The sequence below is a fragment of the Oreochromis aureus genome, linkage group 4, assembly GCF_013358895.1.
Source record: "Oreochromis aureus strain Israel breed Guangdong linkage group 4, ZZ_aureus, whole genome shotgun sequence".
NCBI lineage: Eukaryota > Metazoa > Chordata > Actinopteri > Cichliformes > Cichlidae > Oreochromis > Oreochromis aureus.
The window spans coordinates 18,638,966-18,660,666 of record NC_052945.1 but is presented as its reverse complement, the minus strand read 5'-3'; the positions used below and the strand labels follow the sequence as shown (position 1 = coordinate 18,660,666).

General features: G+C 41.2%; 1 protein-coding gene across 1 annotated transcript; it reads right to left on the bottom strand.

The window, feature by feature from the left end:
• Positions 1-1,575: 1,575 nt before the first annotated feature.
• Positions 1,576-21,173, bottom strand: LOC116312667 (voltage-dependent calcium channel gamma-4 subunit-like). Its single transcript, XM_031730122.2, has 4 exons — positions 20,951-21,173; positions 7,263-7,346; positions 6,244-6,384; positions 1,576-4,479 (listed from the first exon to the last, which is right to left on the bottom strand). Exons 1-4 carry the CDS (start codon positions 21,171-21,173, stop codon positions 3,953-3,955), a joined length of 975 nt encoding a protein of 324 aa, XP_031585982.1. The 3' UTR covers positions 1,576-3,952.
• Between the last annotated feature and the right edge of the window lie 528 nt (positions 21,174-21,701).

Sequence of the window (21,701 nt, the reverse complement as noted above, 5' to 3'; positions counted from 1 at the left end):
GTTTATGATCACAAAATCAACAGGTTCAGTGTCAGAATTACTAATCAACGAGAAGGAAGAGAAGGCAGTGTAACTGCAGCAAGCAGTGCAATCAAAGCTGTCTGGTAACATGTCGCAAGTCTCTGATGCAAATTCTAAAAATGAGATCATCAGCAGCCACATGACAAATAAGCAAGGATCGTGATTGTATTGTGAGGAAACTCATGGAGACTAAATCTCTGTGTAAACTTCTTAACAGAGGAGAAATGGGAACACAGACAGGTGGCACTCAAAGAAACCTCAACAGAAATCTCTGACAGAACATTGTCCCTATAAGACTACTTTAAAAAACAAAAGTATGAAATTAACTTGCAAATAGTAGATGACCAACTCTACCTCCTGAACTATAGCCACCCTAAAATGCACTTGATTAACTGATCCTCAGCTTTTATAGAGAGAACCACTAAAAAACCTGAAGTTTTGACAGTTTGCTGCTCTGAGGCATTCAGGTGTGCATTAACACAATGCTACAATCTTCCCAGGAGTGGATGTCTCAGAAAATTTGCCCCAAGGTCAGACCATGCAATGTTCAGAGAAACTGCAACAAACCCAAGAGCTTTATCTCAGACTCTTCAGGCCGGCATTAACACCTTAAATGTTAAAATTCATGACAATCAAGTCAGTATAAAAAGTCAGTTTGGGAGGGTTGCAGGAGAATGCCTCTTCTTTCTAAAAAGAAGACGGCAGCATAGCTTAACTTTGCAAACCACAAAACCATGAGACCGAAAGTGGAGAAGCACAGTGCCATGTTTGGTGAAAATCAAACACAGCATATCAGCACAAACACATCATAACTGTCAGGCACGCTGGTGGAGGGATGATGATTTGGGCTTGTTTTACAGCCACAGGATTGGGGCACCTTGAGTTGACTATGATCTCCTCTACATACCAAACTATGCTAGAGTCAGCTGTGAAGCCAGCTGTCCAACAGCTAAGTCTTGGCTGAAACTTGGTCATGTAACAGGACAATGATGACAAGCAGAGCAGAAAAGAAAAAAATTGCAAGGCCCAGTCAAAGTCAGGACCTCAACTTGAGTGAAATGATGGTGGGACAGAGAGAGCTGTGCATATGCAAACCTCAATGAACTGATGCAACACAAGATAAGTGGGCCATAATTCCTCCAGAGTGATGTGAGGGGCTGATAAAATCATGATTATGCCAGGTTACTATGCAGCAGTTCATAATAACAACACACTATTGAGCAATAGTTAGGCATTACCTAATACTTAATTATTTAAAAGTATTAACTAGTACTTTACTAATGATTAATAGTGTGTAGTTATTATAAAATGTTACCAGTTATAGCTTCTACAAGCTATAAACTCATTGGATGTACTTAATTTTTCATGGGACTACATAAAGACCTGTAAACGGTTTTTTAGGTTTATTGTGATTTATAACTTCGCCGCCAACATGCTAAACAAAGATGATATGATATGATACCAACACTACCATTAGCATGTTAGTAATGCCACTGTGAACACGATAGTGTGCACTTGTTAAAAATCACAGCTGAACACACAGTTTAACCCTGATTTTGTTTATTTATCTGTACACGTGATGTTTGGGGTAGTACCTAAAAAGTGGCAGAGACAAAGACAGTGTAAATTCAGATTAAATAAAAATGCTTTTTGATTGGAACATTAAAAGCAGGTTTTACAGTAGATTATACGTCGAACAAAGGCACTGAAAATATCCTTACAATAGTGATGATATTGTGGCCGGTTTGGTTTTTTGAACATGGAAATTTAATTTTTCTTCTCCGCCTATTTAAACAAAACAGCTCATCCAACTCTCTTCCCTCCAGAAAAATCCATTCTCAAATGTTGACAGTTAATTTTCTTGATGAGGAAAAAGAATGTGCTTATATCCATAGTAAGCCATAAATCAACATAAGCACATACAGTAAGGTACAGCTGCTTCATACACATGGAATAGAAAATATAGTTTCTCTTCCTAAACAGACTTACTGCACTTCACCGTACAAAACAGAATACGTAATAGATTCACAGCAAAAACAGCGTGTGTTTATCTGAATATAAAAAGGTAAATTGAAACACATAACCACTGCCAGATTTATCAAGGCATTATTATTGTTCTGTAAAATAATGCTTTGAATCTCTGTTCATGTCTCCGCACATTCAGCTTTTTTTCCTCTGTGCTTATATACACACACACAACTTTGCAGCTTTACATTACAAACATATTTTTCCCCACACTGTAATATAAAAGTGAAAGATTTACACTCAGAACAAATCATACTGATGGCTTCATATAACATGTGCTCAGCTGGATATGTGAAGTGATATCTCTAAAGGAATATCAGGCGCACTAAATACAATCAAATACTATTCTGTGGTTGACTGAGCCGACTCCCAAAGAAACCTGGCTCTGAGATCAAGTTCAAGCAAACGTTCACAGCTTTAAATTAATGCCGTAACAGCATTTTGTCTTTTTCATCAGGTTTATCTTTATCAACAGTCCATTTCTTCGAGGACCTCAAAAGCGTTCAACCTGCCAACACTGCACTGTATTTCCTGAGAAACTAAAAGAAAGAGCAGTGAAGGACTTGCAAGATGAAACACACATATCTTGTTATTACAGCCAAATCTTTCAGGGACCCACTCAGCTCCCTCTGCTTCTGTCTGGGGCCTCTGTTTGACATAGAAGCCGGGTTGGGTGGGTGGGGGGCTGGCAGATGGACTGCCAGGCTTTGTGACAGACAGACACACATTTGCCGCCTGGCTCCGATCCTCCTGGATGTCGAGACTCCATTCAGAGCTAAAGGAAGTCCTGACCTGTGCTGTTTTCACAGTTCTGGGCAGCCCTTTTTTGTCAGCTTCTCTTCTTTTGTGACAGGCACATACACAATGTAGCCTCCATCAGGGGGTGTGATGGAAGGATCGCAGGCTGATATGGAAGTAGGCAAAAAAAAAAAAAAAAAAAAAAAAAAAAAAGGGACTATTGAAAAGAGGTGCTCCAGTGACAAAGAAAAGGACATTTCGCTCCACAGACAAATGTCAGAGAAGAATAAGGGGGAAAAAAAGGAGGAGACGGCAAGGGAGGCAAAACCCTTGCTATCTTTCTAACTTGCACAATCTACTACTAAAATACTAAACACTGTATACATTACAACTGAGTTGTTTCATAAAGACACAGTACATAAACTGCTCTGTAAAGACAACTTTCTCATTCAAATCCACAATTAAAATGTAGAGCAGAACTAAGTATGAGGGCACAATGCAAAGTTTGAAAAACAGCCACGCTCATAAGCAGTGGTAGAAATCTTTAGGGAAAGAATTCTTTTTACTTATACCTTTTTTCCAGTTTTCACTCATGGTTTGATTAGGTTTATGCAACAAAACTACAGGATCAGACATAAGAGAAAAGATCTTTGTTTCCAAAATGTTAACCATGGCTCACAGATCCTGCCTGTCAGAAAGCAATGAAGGCAAACTTCACCCACACGCACACACAAAGAACACCTTTATATGGTGAAGAGCACATATCAGTTAGCACCTTGGTATTTAATTTGTGGGCAGAATACTGCTGAATGGCACATCTCTTCCCTCTCAGGTTTACCCACGAAGCGCCAACACCATTACTCAAATATCATTTGCGATTGACACACTGCTCATATAAGAATTTCGGCACAGTTGAAAGATAATGCTAATGTTGGACTGGCTACAGCACATACAATATTAACTGTATTCTGCTTTAATATTCTCTAAAAGCAGATGATAAAGCATCCTCTAGTCTTTCTTTGGTCCTTTTCAAAGTGGACAGTCTCTCTGTGAAATGCCAGGTTGTCACAAGTGCTCAGTCTCTTGCAGGTTAGCCCAATGCTTTGTCATTCATTCATTTGTTTTTCTATCCTTCATCTGGTAAACTTTGAGCTACACAAAATACCTCTCACACTGGTGTGGTCCTGCGATTCACCCCATCCTTTAAATCATTGGGGAAACAGTTATGGACCTGGAGGAACTCAGCAGCAGCCTCATGTTCAGGGCTGTACGTGTTCTCTGTCACGCTGTCTCTTGCCAGGGCGTACATGGACAACTCATCCAGGGCCCCACTGGAAGATGCCGCCCCCTTCAGACCAACAACAGGCGAGTTCTCCCGGGAAGCCTCCGTAGAATGAGAGCTGGCGTGCGACGTCCTCCGGCGGTAGCGAAAGCTCGGAATCCTTGAGTACGGCGAAGAGGAGGAGAGTGAACGGATAAACTCACGCCGCGCCTTCCAGCGAACCTCCTTGTTTTTCTCGATGTAGATGTTGATGGCGAGGACGGCCACAGTTTCGGCTACAATGAAGGAGAGGGCGCCAAAGTAGAAGGACCAGCCGTAGGAGTAAGTGTACTTCTTGTCATCATCACGTTTGTCATTGGGATCTCCTGCATTGCTTGAGATGTAGACGATGATGCCAATGATGTTGCTCAGACCTGATAAACAAGAAACAGATGAAAGGTGAGGCTCAGTCACAAGAGAACCTCCAACAACCAGCGTTTAAAGTATCTCGTCACAACCGAGGTTCTAAACGTGTATACTCTGTTTCTTATAGTACAGAAAATCCTGAGCCACCACCTTATTTATTTATATTTTGATTCCAAACTTGCTTGTAATATCTTAAAGTGGTCTTTAACAACAGTTCTCCAGGCTTTCTGAAGGTCTTCCAAAGTTTTGGGGGTTTTTTGCATGGGAGCATTTGCTGTTTTTTTTCAGTCCAGTCTTTGTATCTGACTATTTTCACTGGATTACTTTTCTTTGTTAAGCCACTTAACACTAACCTATGACTCACTGAAGCATAAAAAAAGCACCTAGCTCAGGGGATTAACCATTATTGTATCTACACATAACACGCAACAGCAAAGAAAATTTTTTGAATTGAATCATTAGCCTCTTTGTTACTGTCACAAATAAAACCTATAATTACTTCCCATTTCTTTAGCAGAATCTACAAAAAATAGCAGAGTTCAGCAAAAGTAAATAGTAGTATTGCACCAACTAGATTATTCCTAGATAACTGCACAGTGTGTCCTTGAAAGAGCAACTGCACAAGCAGAGGACAAAAGAAGTGGAAGTCCTAAGAAGCTATCTTCAGCAGATAGACAGTATCTGAAAGTCATGTCCTAAAGTAAGGGGGAATAGGGGAGAAAAAAAAAAAAAAAAAAAAAAAAAATCCAGCAAAGACTTGACACAGGACCTGAGAGACGGATTTGACTCTTCACTTTATCCATCTACTGAAAACTCATCAGAAATGGTCTCAGTGGAAGGATGGCTGGGGAAACGGGCAGAAAAAGCTGAGGTATGCCAAATTACACAAGAACTGGAGGTCTTATTGAGTGATAATTTGAAAATTTTAGTTCAAACCCTCATCAATAGGTCAGGAGAGAGATCCAATATTGAGTGCCTACAAATATTTAAAAAACACTGTCAGGGTTTAGAGCTGCATTTCAGCCAATAGTGTTGGGGAATTTATGGAATTAGGAAAATAGAAAACTGCCTCAGATTCATGTTCAAGTTCCTTTATTGATACCCTTAGGTAGATTTGTTCCCTTGTTTTGATTTTGATCCAACATATAATAATATCATATGGAAAACATTGGCGACCTCTTTATTTTTCAGCATGACATTGATCCCTGGAAATCTATCAGTCATGGATTGGCCTCCCCAGAGCCTGGAGCTCAACATTATTGAAGCAGTGTTGGATCATGTTGAAGGAGATCAGAACAAAAAGCAGTCAAAATCCAAAGTATAGCTTTGAATGACCTTCGAGAAGCCTGGAGAACTATTCCTGAAGACTACTTAAAGAAATGCCAAGTAAGCTTTCCTGATAGACTGCTGTGGCTCAGGCTGTGTTAAAAATGAAGGTGGTCATACCAAATATTGACTTTCAAGCTCATTTAAATTGTACAAACCCTGTTTTTGCCTTATTTGCAGTATTTCCATCTATGTCTGCATATGTCTCATTAATTCTCTGAACCTGTTTCCCATTTTTCTAGCAAAATATAAATAAATTAAGACGTTTGCATAGTATTGTAAGATATGTGAAGAATGGATATGGTGTCCTTTTTTTAGTGGCAAATAAAGCTCATCATCATGATTGCACCTCTGACGAAGTACAAGTTACTTCCTTCCATTTGTAAAACCAGCATACAAGACTTCACTGTAAACATGGATGACAGTGCACGTTTCATCCAGCTCACCTGCAGCTACGAAGAGAATGCCAGCGCTTAGGAGCACATTGTTTGTCTTGTTGTAGACTCGGCCCACCCCAACACACAGCCCGCCGAGCATCAACAGGATGGTACTGAGGATGGGGAACACACTGGAGGCGCGAACTACACCTGCAGTGGATGGAGGAGTTACTGTAAACGGCTTTAAAAATGCAGTTTATTTCAAGACCGTATGAATTAATGTAACAACACAGTTTCATAAATTATAAAATATATTATAAAATATATTTTTTTTTTATTAACCTTTCGAGTCCAGTACCACTTCTTTGATCTGTTTTTTAAGCTCCATTATTAGTCATACTTTGGGGCTTTGTTGTGACAAAGCTTTGCTAATCAGCTGTGGGTTGCAACAAGCGCTCTCGCTGACTATCACCAACCCTACAATGAATCACTGTGCCATTTTACAGGTTTCCAAAGATGAATGAGCTTATTCAACTGTAAAGTCCTTTATTAAGCCCTCCTTTTATTTAGTCTGGCTAATGGACTGAGTTTGGACTTGACAAGTCTCCTTTGTTCTTGCATATTTGGCAGATTCTGAATCAGCTTTAAGTGATGGGTCTCCAGTGACAGAATATTCATTGTGTATCAGACTAATCACAAGTCATGTTTAAGCCAGTTTTTCACAGAAAAACAAGGAAAACTCTGGTTTAGGCTCATTGTAACAGTGATTTTGCAACTGAAATGTAAAAACTAAGACATCAGTTAATGTGTAGAATAAAGATGAAGGCTATCCAACAGATACAGCCAAAAAAAATTGATTGTAAACATATAAAAGTGTTTGATAATGCTTTAATGACTTTGAGCTTCGAAATATGTGAAACCTCGCTGACTTGCATATCTTTCTGACTCTACATACATAAGTGAGTTATCTGTCTGCTTTCACAATCAAATGACAAGATGCTGAATGTCAGAGGACTTCATGTTTTTCCTTTTAGGAGTAACACAGTTTTACCGATGCCAGACGAAATGTACAAGTCGGGAACACTTACGTAGCAGATACTCCGAACTGTCTGTGTCATAGTCGTTGTCATCAGGGAAATGGTTGATTCTGTAACAGCTGCCTTGATTAATGCCTGCAGGGTGAAAAGCACAAGAATGAGCCTCAATAGCCCGCTGTACACATCAAGGCTGCATTTGATTTAAACATTTAGGGTGATTTCTTGACTATTTTTGGAAAGACATCCTAAAGTTAATCCCCTCCACCTTCCCCCCCGTAACAACGTCCAACTCATAGGAGCATGGTGCTGTCTAACATGTTTAAACAGTGACCTTTTTCAAAGCATCCCTTTCCAATTAAAATCTACAAACACAGGTGCTGCTGTTCACATTAATTAAGGATAGGCTCAAACTTCATTAATGTAATTAGTAACACCTGTGTTTACCTAGTACTTCATGCCAAAATGTTTGCTGTGGAAACAGTCTGTTTAAAAACGGGCGATAATCTACTCTCAACCCTAAGGAAGCCAATTTGACAGAAAGCGAAACTTAAAGATGGTCCTGGACAAGAGTCGAGCTTCCCCAGTGGGAAGTTAGTGTTTATTCCACCACCACTTCACCTGCCACTTAATGCAGATTTTTGTTGCTATATATGCCAGATCAGTAGTGTTTATGTGAGTCATTTCAGACAGCAAGAACAAACAACCTATATAATCATATCGTGGGTGGAATTGTTGCGTTATAGCGGCTGATGCTTCCTCCCTGTGGGCAACTTTTTTTTTCCACCAGCAGTGGCAATGTGTCTTTGTCACTGTGGCATAGACACAGGTCAGTGTAGTTTGACCTTGTGGGTCTGTGAGCTGTGTGTTAGTGTGTGTGTGTGTGCTGCATATGCAAAATGTGGTCCTGGAAACACTGGTAAAAATGCTTCTAGTCTTACTGACAACTCAAAGTTTTTACACTACAAACGGCATTCGCACATTACCTGCAGCACTTGATCTATCCCACACACTCTCTCACTGCCTGACCCTTTGATGAATATGTTTATGCTTATTTGTGTTCAGCTGTCTGGATATCCATAGACGGATGTTGTCAATGAAAAGATGGACAACACTGACTAAAATCTGCCCACTTAGCTCACTCCCAGTTGAAGCCTCTTTCCACATTCTTTTTTAATTTTGGAGTCTTCTCTTTATTGGCTCCTTTGAATTCAATAATAGAATTTAAAATCTTTTTTCTCACACACATGGTCTTAAATAATCACGCCCCAGGTTATCATGAAGTAGGCCTACTCATGATGTAGTATTACCCCGATAGAGCATGTTGCTCTCAAACTGCTGGTTTACTCGTGGTTCCAAAGGTGCCTTCAGCTTTCAGGCATCTCTCTGGTATAGCCAGCTCCCAGTTTGGATTTGGGAGGCAGACACCCTCTCTACTTTTAAGATTAGGCTTAAAGCTTTCTTTTCTGATAAAGCTTATAGTTAGGACTGGTGGACTTCTTTACTCACCTCTTTTTACTCTTTATGGGTTTATATGCCCCTTTGCAATTACTTAGGCTACGTTCACACTGCAGGTCTTAATGCTCAATTCCGATTTTTTGATCAAATCCGATTTTTTTTGTCTGCTTGTTCACACTACAAATAAAATGCGACAGCAAACGCGCTCTAGTGTGAACGCTCAAAGCGGCCCGCATGCGCAAAAGAAGACGTCACACAACGCGATCTGTTTAGACCCAGACCAAACAGTATTGTTTGACTGATGGCCCTTAATATAAAGACTTCGGACTTTACGTTTCCCAATTTTTGCTTTAAATTATTCTGTTATTTACATAATAATGTAAATAACCTAATAATGATCCATATTGCTGTTTTAGAGAGGAGCGGTGCTTCAAAGGATAGTTGCAGATTTCTGTCAGAATCTGCAGATTATACAGTACAAATAAAATGTTCACGTTGTCTTCCCAACAGTTTCACTGACATCTACACTGGATGGCCAGGAAGCGTTCGCGATGTCTTCTCGGGCGCTTCTCCGGTGCTGATAATTGACGTCTGTCTTGTGTCAGTGACGTAAAAGACGGCTTTAATGCAACATGACCGTTCAAACAGCAGTCGCTTTCTAAAACATCGGATATGTATCGGATTCAGTACCACATACGAAAGTGACCCAGATCGGATTTGAAAATATCGGATTCGTGCCGTTCACACTGTCATACCATGATCGGATATGGGCCGCATAGGGTCAAAAAAATCGGATTTGATGCTCTTTTGCCTGCAGTGTGAACGTAGCCTTAGTTATTATTAACTTCTGACTCTCTACCAAAGTGTGTCCTTTGTCCTCTTTGCCTGCTCTATCCCCAGTAGGTCACAGCAGATAGCTGACCCTCCATGAGCCTGGTTCTGCTGGAGGTTTCTTCCCGTTTAAAAGGAGTTTTTCCTTCCCACTGTTGCCAAAGTGCTAACTCATAGTTGATCATCTGATTGTTGGGGTTCTCCCTGTATTATTGTGGGGCCTTTACAATCTAAAAAGCCTTGAGACTACTGTTGTTGTGATTTGGTGCAATATAAATAAAAGTGAAATGAACTGAATTAAATTAATTTGTATCTCCCTAGCTTATTAAAAATCTTCATCTGATGTATAAATACAGAGTGTCTTTGAAGAAGGGTGTGGTACAAGCTCTAGTGGCGGCTAAGTCTGCTGGGATAAGATGCTTTAGTGGACTTAGATAAAAGAAGATGGAGTGAGAAGACACTTCTCAGATGACCTCAGACTATTTTTCATGTTTAATAGTGCTTCTTCTTCAAGGTAAAAGTGAAACACAGCATGGCTTCCACTGGGATTCATTTGGTCAGCTATCAGGCAAATGTTTGTGTGTGCATGCTGTTAAAAAGCCTTCCCCTCTTTCATAATAAGCTCTTTATTCCTTTACCTTTTCTCTTCTTTCAGTGTTAGGCTGGAAACATTTACCTGGCTCTGTACATGCAGCATGCAAAGGCTACATGTTTTCCCAGATTCCATTGTTAAGACTTTGACCTTTGACCAAAACTATTGTTAAGAGCTCGCTGAGTAGACCGTGAATTCTGCAAAGTTGAAATCACAGCTCAGTGCACACGCATTTGAAGAAGAAAAAGCGGCAGGACTATATAGCTGTGTGATTAAGATTGCAATGCCCGTAGGGATTTGATGGCTTGTGGTGCGTGTCCAAATCCAGCTCAGGTGAATGGTTGAATGCCAGAACAAGAAGTCTATTTAAACAACACAACAATAGACTGTGCGGGAAGCTTTTAACACCAAGGTGAGAGAACGAAAGAAAGAGGAAAGAGGGAGGGAGAGGTTAAAGCTCAGAGAGGCCCTGAGCTGTAATTGAGCGGGAGTATAAACAACACCTTGTGAAGGGAAAAAGGGGTTAGGGGTGGGGTTAATGGATGTGCTCTGTGCAGTAGTGGTAATGCAGTGAGCTCTTTGACTATTCATTAACCATTTGAACACACTTATTCTAGGAGCAATATCCAAAGTATTAGAGATGGGCTGCATTGGGCTCTAATTTGCATATATTTACATAAACATATCTACAGCATATGTGGTGCATGTTCATGTGTGCGTATTTGTGATTGTGTGCAGATATATTGGCCATTTGCTAATCCCTGCCACGTAGCATGTTGCTAAACGGTAGAGAAAATGTAAAAATCGGACACCTCTTATTGTATATGTGACTCATGTTAAAGTATTATGTTATGTAATAATATGCTGTAGTCCTTATACTCTATTAAACCTATGTTCTAACACATAAGGGCATTATTAAATATTTTCCTTTCTCTTTTGGGTTTGTGCTTTTAGAGGCTAAAGAGGCTCTCTAAACTCATTAAAGTCATTTATCTCTCATATTGAAGGACCTGCCCCCTACTTTGGCTTGTGAGGACGATGAAAGCCTGACATAGCTTTGTTAGTTGCCTCACCATCACTGGACGATTGGTGTTTAGGGAAAAAGGGGTCTGTGAATGGTTCATTAGCTGAGGCTCAGTTAAGCTTTGCCTGCCTCTGTAAGCATAAAGACTTTTACCCATGTCGAAAATATATTCCCCCTTTCATCTCCGCCCGGCCTAACAGACAAAAGAGATGGGAGCTGACCCGCTGCATGAACACCAACCTTCCCATTAACAGCACACAGACAGATACCTGTCAACTCCATTTCCCAGGTGCCTAAGGGTGAGCCACCGAACCACCTTTCTCTGTGGCTCAGCTTTTAAGGGCACGCTCGCTTCCATTAACTAGGTCTGCTGCTTTATAAGGGACATCAAATTAATTAGTGTCAAATCAGTCTGTGGAAATGGAGCACAAGTTTCTGTGTCTAGTCACTGATGGAAAAAAAGGGTTTTGGACTATTTTAAGCAGCAACGTGAGACTTTGTGCCTTGTGAAAAAAAGAAACACACACGCACACACATCTGGCTCATGTGGTTAAACAGCAAAAACACAGGCACCTTAGCTGTACTGTTAATTGCTGTGCAAATACCGGATCATGCTGGAGCGGCAAGGCTTGTAGCAAATTTTATACGCGCATTTCTGTTTGCATGATTGGCTGTGTCTTTTTCTGCTTCTGCATCCAAGTGATTTTACACTTTTAATGCTTGCAAAAACAAACCTTTCACTGTGAACCTAAAATGTTACTAATAGCCAGTCCAGTCTCAGCTACTCAGCCAGTCTGACGCCTCTGTTTACCTCTGTGTACCTGTGTGTATGTGTGTGTGTGTGTGTGTGTGTGTGTCTGTGTGTGTGCGTGTACATGTTTAGACATCTTTGTGAGGACAGAAAATTGGCAAGCTGCTAAACTCATGGGGACAAAATGCCCGTCCCCACGAGTTTGAAAGCATTTTTGATGCTCAAAATGTGGTTTTAGTGTCATTGTTACAATAAGGTTATGGTTAGGTTTAGTTTGAGGGTTAGGATCAGGCATTCATTTTTTATGGTTAGGGTTAGGGTTAGCGGCTATAGGGAAAGCATTATGTCAATTAGATGTCCTCATTAAGATATCAAAACAAGTGTGTGTGTTAGAGAGAGAGAGGGAGAGAGATGTAGACTGGAAGAGATAGAGGACAATGTTGGTACTGATTGGAAATCTTTTTATAAGTGGATCCCTCAAGGTTAATGATTTATGAGTGACAGTTATCAGCTCAATGTCAGGGTTTAGTGTGTGTGTGTGTGTGTGTGTGTGTGTGCAGGCTGTGAGATGGACCCTTCATGAAATGAAATGAAATAAAGTCTGAATACTGAGCAGGTGGGAGGGGGAGGGGTGAAGCGGAGATTAAACAATGGAGGAAGGTACAAGGAAATGAAACAACAAAGGCGAGGAGAGCAACGATGAGGATGGCGTAAAGATAGGAGCCACCTTAAAAAGGAGAAAGAAATTAGGACAGGGAGAGAGAGCGTTTAAGGACAGAGATCTGAGATCAGCTGCAGGAGTGCTGGTGATTAAAAAACAAAACAAAAAAACGTGCTTATCAGGGTGATGCTTCCAGTATGAGTGAGTCGAAACAAACTGGGAATTATTCCTACACAGTCAACATATTAGTGGGGAAATGATGGGTTCCCAGGGCCTTATTCGAGTTGTGAAACCCCACGCTGAGCACCCCGTTTCCCTCTTCTCCATGGCAACCCCTGTAAGTCTTTAATAAGCTCACATACATAAACAATCTCCGAGGATGCATTTGACATTTTCATTATATCCTAATACCCGTTAAATAAGAGACTTCCCCCTTCAAAGATCTGTCAGTGCTTAAGCGGGCATGGCTGTGAACACAAATGGGCACGCGCCTATACAAAAATAAAACATGTCTTCATACACACTTACACACATTCATTGGAAGCAGCTGCCACAGCTGTGGTGCCACTGGCAACAGCATGATGCACGTTGTCATTGTTTTGAATTAGAGCAGCTCAGCCTATAGCAAATGACAAGGCGGCCTCGGTGGAATACACCAAATAACGTTGTCTCATCAAGTCACCGCTCGCTCACCCCGTTGTCTGCAGGAGAACTGCAGGTGATGGCAGTAAGCTTCATGCGACACGTTCCCTCGCTTCCTCGTTTTCACACCTTGCTGGCTCTGCGGATAGATTGATGTGTGAACCAATCAAAAGTGACATTAATATTGCATTTCACTGGAGCTGCTTAGCCTCCTGTGGGCGATGCACTTCGGGTGTCGTACCTTACACACGTAAGCACTCTTTACAGCAAACGGGCTCAGCAGCAACCTGTTCTGCTTTTTTATCCTTACTTCTTTCAGATCTGCGACGGAGAGCGCGAGCAGCTGATGAGGGAGAGCGCTCTGAGCTTTACAGGAAAAGGAGGGATGAATCCATTTTATGAAGGCGTTAACAGACAAAACACTGTAAGCGACGATACCACAAACGACTCGCACTGATTCCGCGTACGATTATTGCGCTGCGAGCTGGGGATGGCAGGACAGGGGTGGGGGGAAAAGAAAAAGAAGAAAAAAAAAAACTCTGTGTAATAAAACAAACCCCTCCTTTCTTTTCAGTCCAAGTGAGGATGAGAGAAAAGCAATTTGGAGAAGACATCAGTGATTCAGTGTTGATATGACTGACAGTTGGTTAATTAAATTGTCACCAGGCTGCAATTTCTTCAAACACAGCTCCGCTTGGGTTCGACTGTGCATGTGCGTCCAAGTTGTTGGAAGAAAACTGTGATCTATCACGTAGTCTGCTGTGAAGCCTGTTATGCTCTGCCACTTATTTAAAAATGTACATGTTTAATGGATTCTCAACATGGTGTTTGAGAGGTCATTGTAAGAGTGTGGATTCAAATGAGAAAGCTTTAACATATCTGCACATAGGTGCTCTTTGGCAAATTTTATGTCATATGGTTGATATTTTTCCAAATGAATTCTGTTACTTTCCACTGTTACTTGCCTGTATAATATCATTACATGGACTAAAAGGAGAGACATATTGGCTTCTGTTCATTGGATCCCTGTAGAATCTTGAAGTGTTGGTCTTGAATATTCAGGCCCCAGCTTGTCTGAAAGACCTTATAGTACAATATCACTCCAATATAGCACTTTGTCTTAGGCTTCAGGGCAGGCCTGGCGCATTTTAATTTTGTTCTTGGCTTTTCTTGGCTCTTCCTGGCCGGCTGTTGCACACCTTCAACTCACTGTCATCATCTGGATTGTCTTTAAGGACTGTCTGCAGCAATGCTTCTCTGCCTGATCGTTCCATCCACTACGGTGATGAATTGGCCCTCCTGTTCCTTGAGATCATTTTGGTAATGCTTAGCTTGGTTAACCACCTCTCTCCCCTGTTTCCTATTTGCTTGCCTGGGTTGTTCGAGCTTCCTTTACCTCCAAACACTCATCTGTTGTCCCTCCTGGAGTGCAAGAGCTGCCTGTGGATCCCAATACCTGCCCACGACCCACCTGCTTGCCCATTCTTCACCATTCAGCCCACACCTCTCTCGGAAGCCAGCCCACCTAAGGAGCCTCTCTTAGCCACCTATTCTCCTAAACCAAGTAAACACGTCTAGCCATTTCTAAATCTTGACAATCTGCTCTCAGACTGCTGGCTTACTTGTGGTTAAAGCGCCTTGTTGTAAATTGTCACTATATAAATAGAATAGAATTGAACCAAGTTACACGCCATGGTAATGATTCAGTTTATCTGGTTTGCGATTCAGATCGAAATCTTTTCCTTTTATTACCTTTCAGGTGACAAACAACCCAGACTTAAAAAAAACAACAACTATATTTCAGCAGCAGCTTCAGTATATAAACATCACAGAGGTGAAAAACATGTGCCTTTCCTTGCTTTCATGTATGTTGAGTTTTCCCTCTACAGTTTTACATCTATATACACCGAAAATTTGAAGTTACAAAGTCTTTACATTGATGCAGACTGACTCTGTTAAGAAACAGAATAACTCACTGCTGACTCTAATTTTATTACATACCTGCAGCACAGCGACAGCACCACAATCCATCTGCTCGCCAAAATGAGAGAGTTGCTGGCTTTTACACTTGGAGCACAGCAGTGGTTACTTCATTAATTACTTATGATAAATTATCCCCAGAGATAGACTTGATCAGGATCTAAAAGCAAATGACATTGTGGCTGTAACTTCAGGCAGGTGACTCACACAGAGTCATAGTTTATGAGCTACATTTTAATAAGTGTCTGATCAATTTATCAAAGTTTACTAATGTGTATGCACAGATACATTGTGTGATGTGCCTTCATTCATTAGAGGTGTATGTCCACACATGTAGCAAATATTAGGAGTGCTGTTGGTACTGTGTGTGTGAATGAGGCTGTGAGGAGCAATAACATAAAGAACCCTGTGCAAATGACAGAAAGACGCCACTTTACGAGACTGATTATGTCAGCAACATGATATATTCCATGTCTGCGAAGGGCTTTTTTTTAATATATCACTTGCAGAGCCAGTGTAATCTCAAACCACAGGATAAATCTTTGCACAAGGGTAAGCCAATAAGTTTTGTCATGTATATTTTAAGGTTTTTTAGGTGTTTGACCCCAACAGTAAATCTAGATCTCGTCAGAAGGAGTTAAAAAACAGCACTTCCACCTTTTCAAGAATTACGAGGTTAAAATTACTGCTTTTGTTTAGACTGAACTACTGCCAAGCACTGTATGCTGTAGTTGGTCAATGATCTCTTGATCATTGACAATTATTCCAAAATGTCACAGGGACAGAATCCAACATAAAGCATCACTGTTTTTATTAAAAGCCTTAAACAGTCTTGCACCTGTATATGTGGTAGTTAAACTGGGTCCACACATTCTTTCAAGATCATTAAGGTCTGCTTTCCAATCACTCCTGACCATCCTGCCATTATTTCAAGAGGGTCTTTGCTGTTCCGATTGCCTCTGAAGTGGCAATTCCAATATGAATTTTATTTATACCATTTTTTTATTATAACTAAACTTATTGTGCTTAACACAGATGATAAAAACATTGAAAAAACGTGCAGGCAGTAAAAACAGAAAAATAAAACTTTGCAAAAAAGTGACATCAGATAAACATGTGACTGTCTTTGAATCTAAGCTAAAGACGTGCCTTTCTTTGAAAAGCCTGCAGAAACCTGTGGTTGGAAGACAGTTTATTGTTGTTATTGTATGACGAGTTTTAGGAGCTCTTTTGTTTTTATTGTAAAACGCTTGGATTTTAAATGTGCTACAGAAACAAAATGTGCAGACTAAATGCGAAGGCACACCATGCAGACAGTCTCAGGTTAGTACACAGGCAGGAGGAAAATGTGCAGACACTTTTCTGGCTTAATCTTGGCTACTTTGGACACTCAGTTTTGAGGATGGCCTTCCTTGGGTTACAGAAACTGTCTTGTGGGCCAGATGCCCACCTGACATCTGGCCCATATAATGGAGACCTGTGGCTGTGACTCATCCCGAGTCAGCACTGTCAGTCAACACAAGCTGTGAGAGAAGCATAAGAGAACTGCAGATGTGGGCCAAACATAAATTGCCATCCCACATGTGATTGCCAACACAGAAAAATGACACTTCTGACAATCCTCTCCAGTCTTGGAAACAGGTGATGGTACCGTAGCTAGAGAGGCCTGGGTTCAAATCTGTCCTGAGGTCATTTTTGCCCTGCTCTTTCTTGCAGCTTTCCTGTCTTTTATCCACTTTCCTATCACAACAAAGGCTAAAAGAGCATCAAAATTTTTAAAAAGTCAGCCAATTTGCAGATAGGAACATGGTAGTTATGTACAGCACAAAGACGAGGGTGTGGGATTTAAAGGTTTGAAGAGATCAACCTAGATTATCATCAACTGTTTTTCACCAGCTGTTTTTGCAGAGGCTTCAAAATCATCACTTTTTGAGCTTCATCTTGAAGACACCAGCCCCTAGACGCTAAATATGAGATGAGCAAAGGCACACTATTCCATAAAACTACAATTCATTTCATTATCAGTGGATCTGGTGCTAACTCTCTTCAATAACAGAAGTAAGTTTCGAAAAGGCATTCATCAGTAATTTTCTAAAGCGCTGATTAACAAATTCAAGTTACTTCAACAGTCAAAAAACTGCTTTTTTAAACTGATGAACAAGCAAATATTCACATTTCACAGGCTGATGGCAAAGATTTTTCTTGGTCCCAGTGACATAAACCCTGGATCTGTGGAAAGTATTGAGGTAACAAAGAGCTAAGTGCAATAACACAGAACAGAAAGAGGAGAACTGAGGACTTAAACCTATAAAACAGAGGAAAACATCCCATCAACCTGAGGAACAGAGCATGGCATGACTGGTGTTAGAAGTTGGGCCCTGCTGGCTAATTAGTGCCCCAGTTGTTACATTTAATTACAGAATCTTAGAGCATGGCGAGAATAGCAAAGTGACCCCCACACACACACACACACACACACACTCACTCAGACACACACACACACACAACCTAAACCAGAGCTTCCACTGACCCCCAAGAAAAACAGCTGCCTCCCGACTCACACCAATCCATCACCAGCTGGGACGTTTACTGCAAATATGTACCTGGTAATTGGATTGTTCATTAGGTTAGTTCTTTTTTTAAAAGGCTGGTTGTATTTACTGGAGTCACACACAAGCAAGAGTCTCTGATGCTTGCCGATTCTGTTGCAAATGAGGTGCACTTCGTGGCCTTACAATATTCATGTGGGAAAACAAACATTAAAGGGGAAAAGAAGTCAAAACAGTGGTTGTGAAATGCAAAAGACTCCACAGAGGAGGGAAATAATGACCTTCCGCTAAAGTAGACTCATTTTATATATTCCTGCCTACTCCTTAATTGTCATTCAGGCCTGCTGAGATAGAGAGAGAGGAGAGAGGGGGTAAAAAAAAAAAGAAAGAAAGAAGAGTGTCCAGAAATGCTAAACACATTCATCACTGGATTCTGGGAAGGAAAAAAACGGGGCTTAACAGCTGCTATGTGTTCCAGAGATTTGATGTGACTGAGAGAAAGACATGCTGTTGCTGTAATCTGTTCAGCAAAATGTGATGATGTTTTCCCCAGAAGCTGTGATACACACAGAGGCATCCCCGTCAATAACCCAGTCTGTTTGTCTTTATGGCCAGAGGGGTGTGTGTACATTTGTGGTTGGAGTAATGGTGAAGGTGGTAGAAGTGTTGGTGGTGGGGGGACTTCCTCGCTTGTCTTCTCCTCTACACTTATGAGTCTCCATGACAACAGAGCCACCAGCTTATAGTTTTAGGCAGAGGCACAGAAGTGAAACTATCTACTCGTAACAAACGAGGATGTTCTCCTCTCCGAGGCGTCCACCTTCACCCACAGCGTGAGCCCAGGACAGTCAAATCAATGACGACAGCTCAATCCTTCCCGATATGTGGCCTTTGATGACATTAGCTCCAGGAAATGTGATTCAAAACAGGCTCATAATCAACAGAACAAACCGCAGAAATGGAAAAGCACTGATTCTGACAACAGCTGATTTTACATAGGCTGCACAGGCATTGTATACAGAACTGTGTTTTCTTTTTTTCTGATACAAGTGTCCTCAAAAATGAAAAGGAAAAGAAAAGAAAACATACACCAGGAGACGTATTCTGTACTTATAGAATGAAATCCAATATATATAAACAGTTGTTAAAGTGGGATTTGGCAGGTGGGGGAACGCTGAGATCAGGTGTAGCCCCCCCCCCCCGGAGATACAGCAACTTTACATTCAGCTCACGGACGCATTTTGTGACAGACAGTTTTGCACTTTTGGTTATATTTGTTGGGCAGTTTGTTTTTGAAAAAACCTGGCACTGAAAAAAATGTTACCCCCATTTATACTCGCTTCTTATTTGTAGCTAGATGGATGCTTAACAACCGCGACTTTACGACTGCATCATGAACGCATCACATGGATGAGAAGGTGAAAGGGGATGTCCTGAAGGTGTAAGCGTGTCGTGGGACGTCATTATTTTCTTATTACTGAGCAAATATCTCCATGCCATCACTGCAAGCAACCCTGGGCTTTAACACACGATAACTTAACTCATTCTACAATTAAAATCATGAACCTGCTGATCAGATTCAGTTACTCGCTAAGTGAAGGTGTTGGATGTCGTTTACAAAGCCAACATCTGACTTTCTGTTAATGGACAATAGTTTATATGTGTGCTGAGTAAGCTAGCTGGGCTTGCTGTGTTGATTAACATATAAGATTATATGACTTTTTTATACCTTGAAATGAGAATATTTGCTTTGAATTTGTTTGTTTGTTCTTTCGGGGGGAGTGCTTCCTATATGTGTACGCTGCATGTGTACTCAGCTACGATCAGTGCCAATTTAAGGACAAATCAATGCATGGCTATAAGTCTCTAAATAAAAATGCTTAAAATGTAATAGGGTTTGGTCATGTTTCCTCATCAGAAAACAGCCAAGCTATATTTATTGGCTCCCATTTTAATGCTTCAGACATGATTGAGACTGCCACGTTTCATGGCAGCTTCGCTGAAACACAATGTGCTGTGTTTAGGGTGGACACGTCCTCATCAAGCCTACATGTACATCTGAAATGAACTGTTCCCTTTTTTTCAGCTCAGTGCAAGTAAAATTATTATAAAATATAGTTAGAAAAATATACCAATAAAATGACTTTTTAAGCACTAGAGATTTGTTCGCATATTCCAAGCAAAATATACTGAATTCTTGTTGGCTGTCTATCCGAGGATTTTTTTTTTTTTGTCATTTATTCTTCTGTGTTTTATTTATTTTTCTGTTCGTTTTGCTTCAAACTGTCTTCTATCAATCACTGCGTCATAACAGACGTCTGTGCCACGAGCAAATAGATCAGTTGCATCCATTCTCTGAGGCAAGAAGTCAAGAGGTGGTCGGAAGGAAGATTGGTCAATGAATGAGTGCCTGTCTGCCTCCGAAATAAGACGTCACTGCCAGCGCACCTCCTTATCGAACATGTGATCAGAAAAAGGGGGAGCAGGGGAGAAGAAAAAAAGAAACCTCTCAAAACACATTTGGGAAGGTTGAGCTTGTGAAAAACATATTGTTTACCTGATGTTCTATAACAACAAATAAGTTTTTTTTTTCTTTTTTTGCTCGGACATGACGTGAACTCAGAGTCATCTATTTTTAAATCACCGGGCATGTTTCCATAGCAATTTCAGGGATGTTGCCAAGCAACAGCAACGGATACAATGAAGACATGAATGAAAGTAGACTGATAGCGCGCACATTTCCTGCCAGCTTAAAAGTGAATGGGCTCAGACGCGCCGTCTTGGCATCATATTCTTTTGCAGACTATTCAGCCGAGTTGACTGTGTGGGCCTGCGCTTGAACAATGAGATGTAACAGTTGGCAGACAGCTCGAGAAGAGCGTGTACAGCGGGGCAACGCCGGTTTCTTTCCCGTTTTTATGCCCCTCAAATCTGTAAATGTGTGCATATTTGTTTTTTCTGTCTCATTCTATATCACCTGAAAGTTGTTCCGCATGTGTGATCTCTTTCTCGTTGTGCGCCCATCTCCAGAAAGAGACACTTGGCATGCGTAAAGGGAATGCGTCCTTTGTGCGCTCAGACTGAGACTGATTGTACACACTGGGAAGCAAAAGGTTCATACGAAAAAAAAACTAACCAAAAATAGTTTCTAGGAGAATAAAATGTGCTATATTTTTAACAACATTTCACTAGAAACCTGGCATATTTCTGTCAAACATGAGCACAGTTAAATCCACAAAGTGAGCCGAGCTTACCCTCGATACAGCAGATTCTCCACAGCCCAGAGTGGGTGAGATCGCCCTTCTTACTTTTGGGTTGTGGCTGAGTCTCGTCTGTGGTGGCATTAGTGCCGTTGCAGATGTATGCCCGCGAATAGAGCCAGTAGTCCGTGCCGATGGCGATGGTCATCAGGCTAAAGGCAGCGAAAGCCCCCACAGTGGCCAACAGCGTTTGAACCCCGCGGTCACACCAAGCCATGGCGCTTCATACTAGTCCACACACTCACCGGTCCAGCATGCACGCACCGGAGCGCGTCAGGGCGCGGATTCTTTGGTCATAGTTGTTTTTCTGCGTCCCATCTGCCCTGTGCTTAAAGTGGAGTGTATAGAAGCCCGGGGTAAAAGAAGAAGAAGCAGGCTACATCTACTATATGAAATGTTCACCTGATGCTCAGAATCTACTGGTTGCTGCTGTGAACAGAAGAGAACACCGGTTCTGCTCACTCCTTATGCCCCACGCTGATCGGAAGCGCTCCGGAGAGCACATCGCACCAACTCAAAACATTTCAAACCTTCTGATTCTTGTTTTTCCCCTCCTTTATATCGGTCTCGGAACACTTTTTCTCTGTTCCTACACAGACCGCATCCTTGTTAAAGCCCATTGCCAGTGAGGGCTACGTCAACTGCTCTTAAGTGAGACCACACCCTCATCAAATCTAACCAATGGAGGAGATGTGCATTTGAATAAGTAAAGGGAGAAATTGTGTGACATTTAAATTTATCTCAA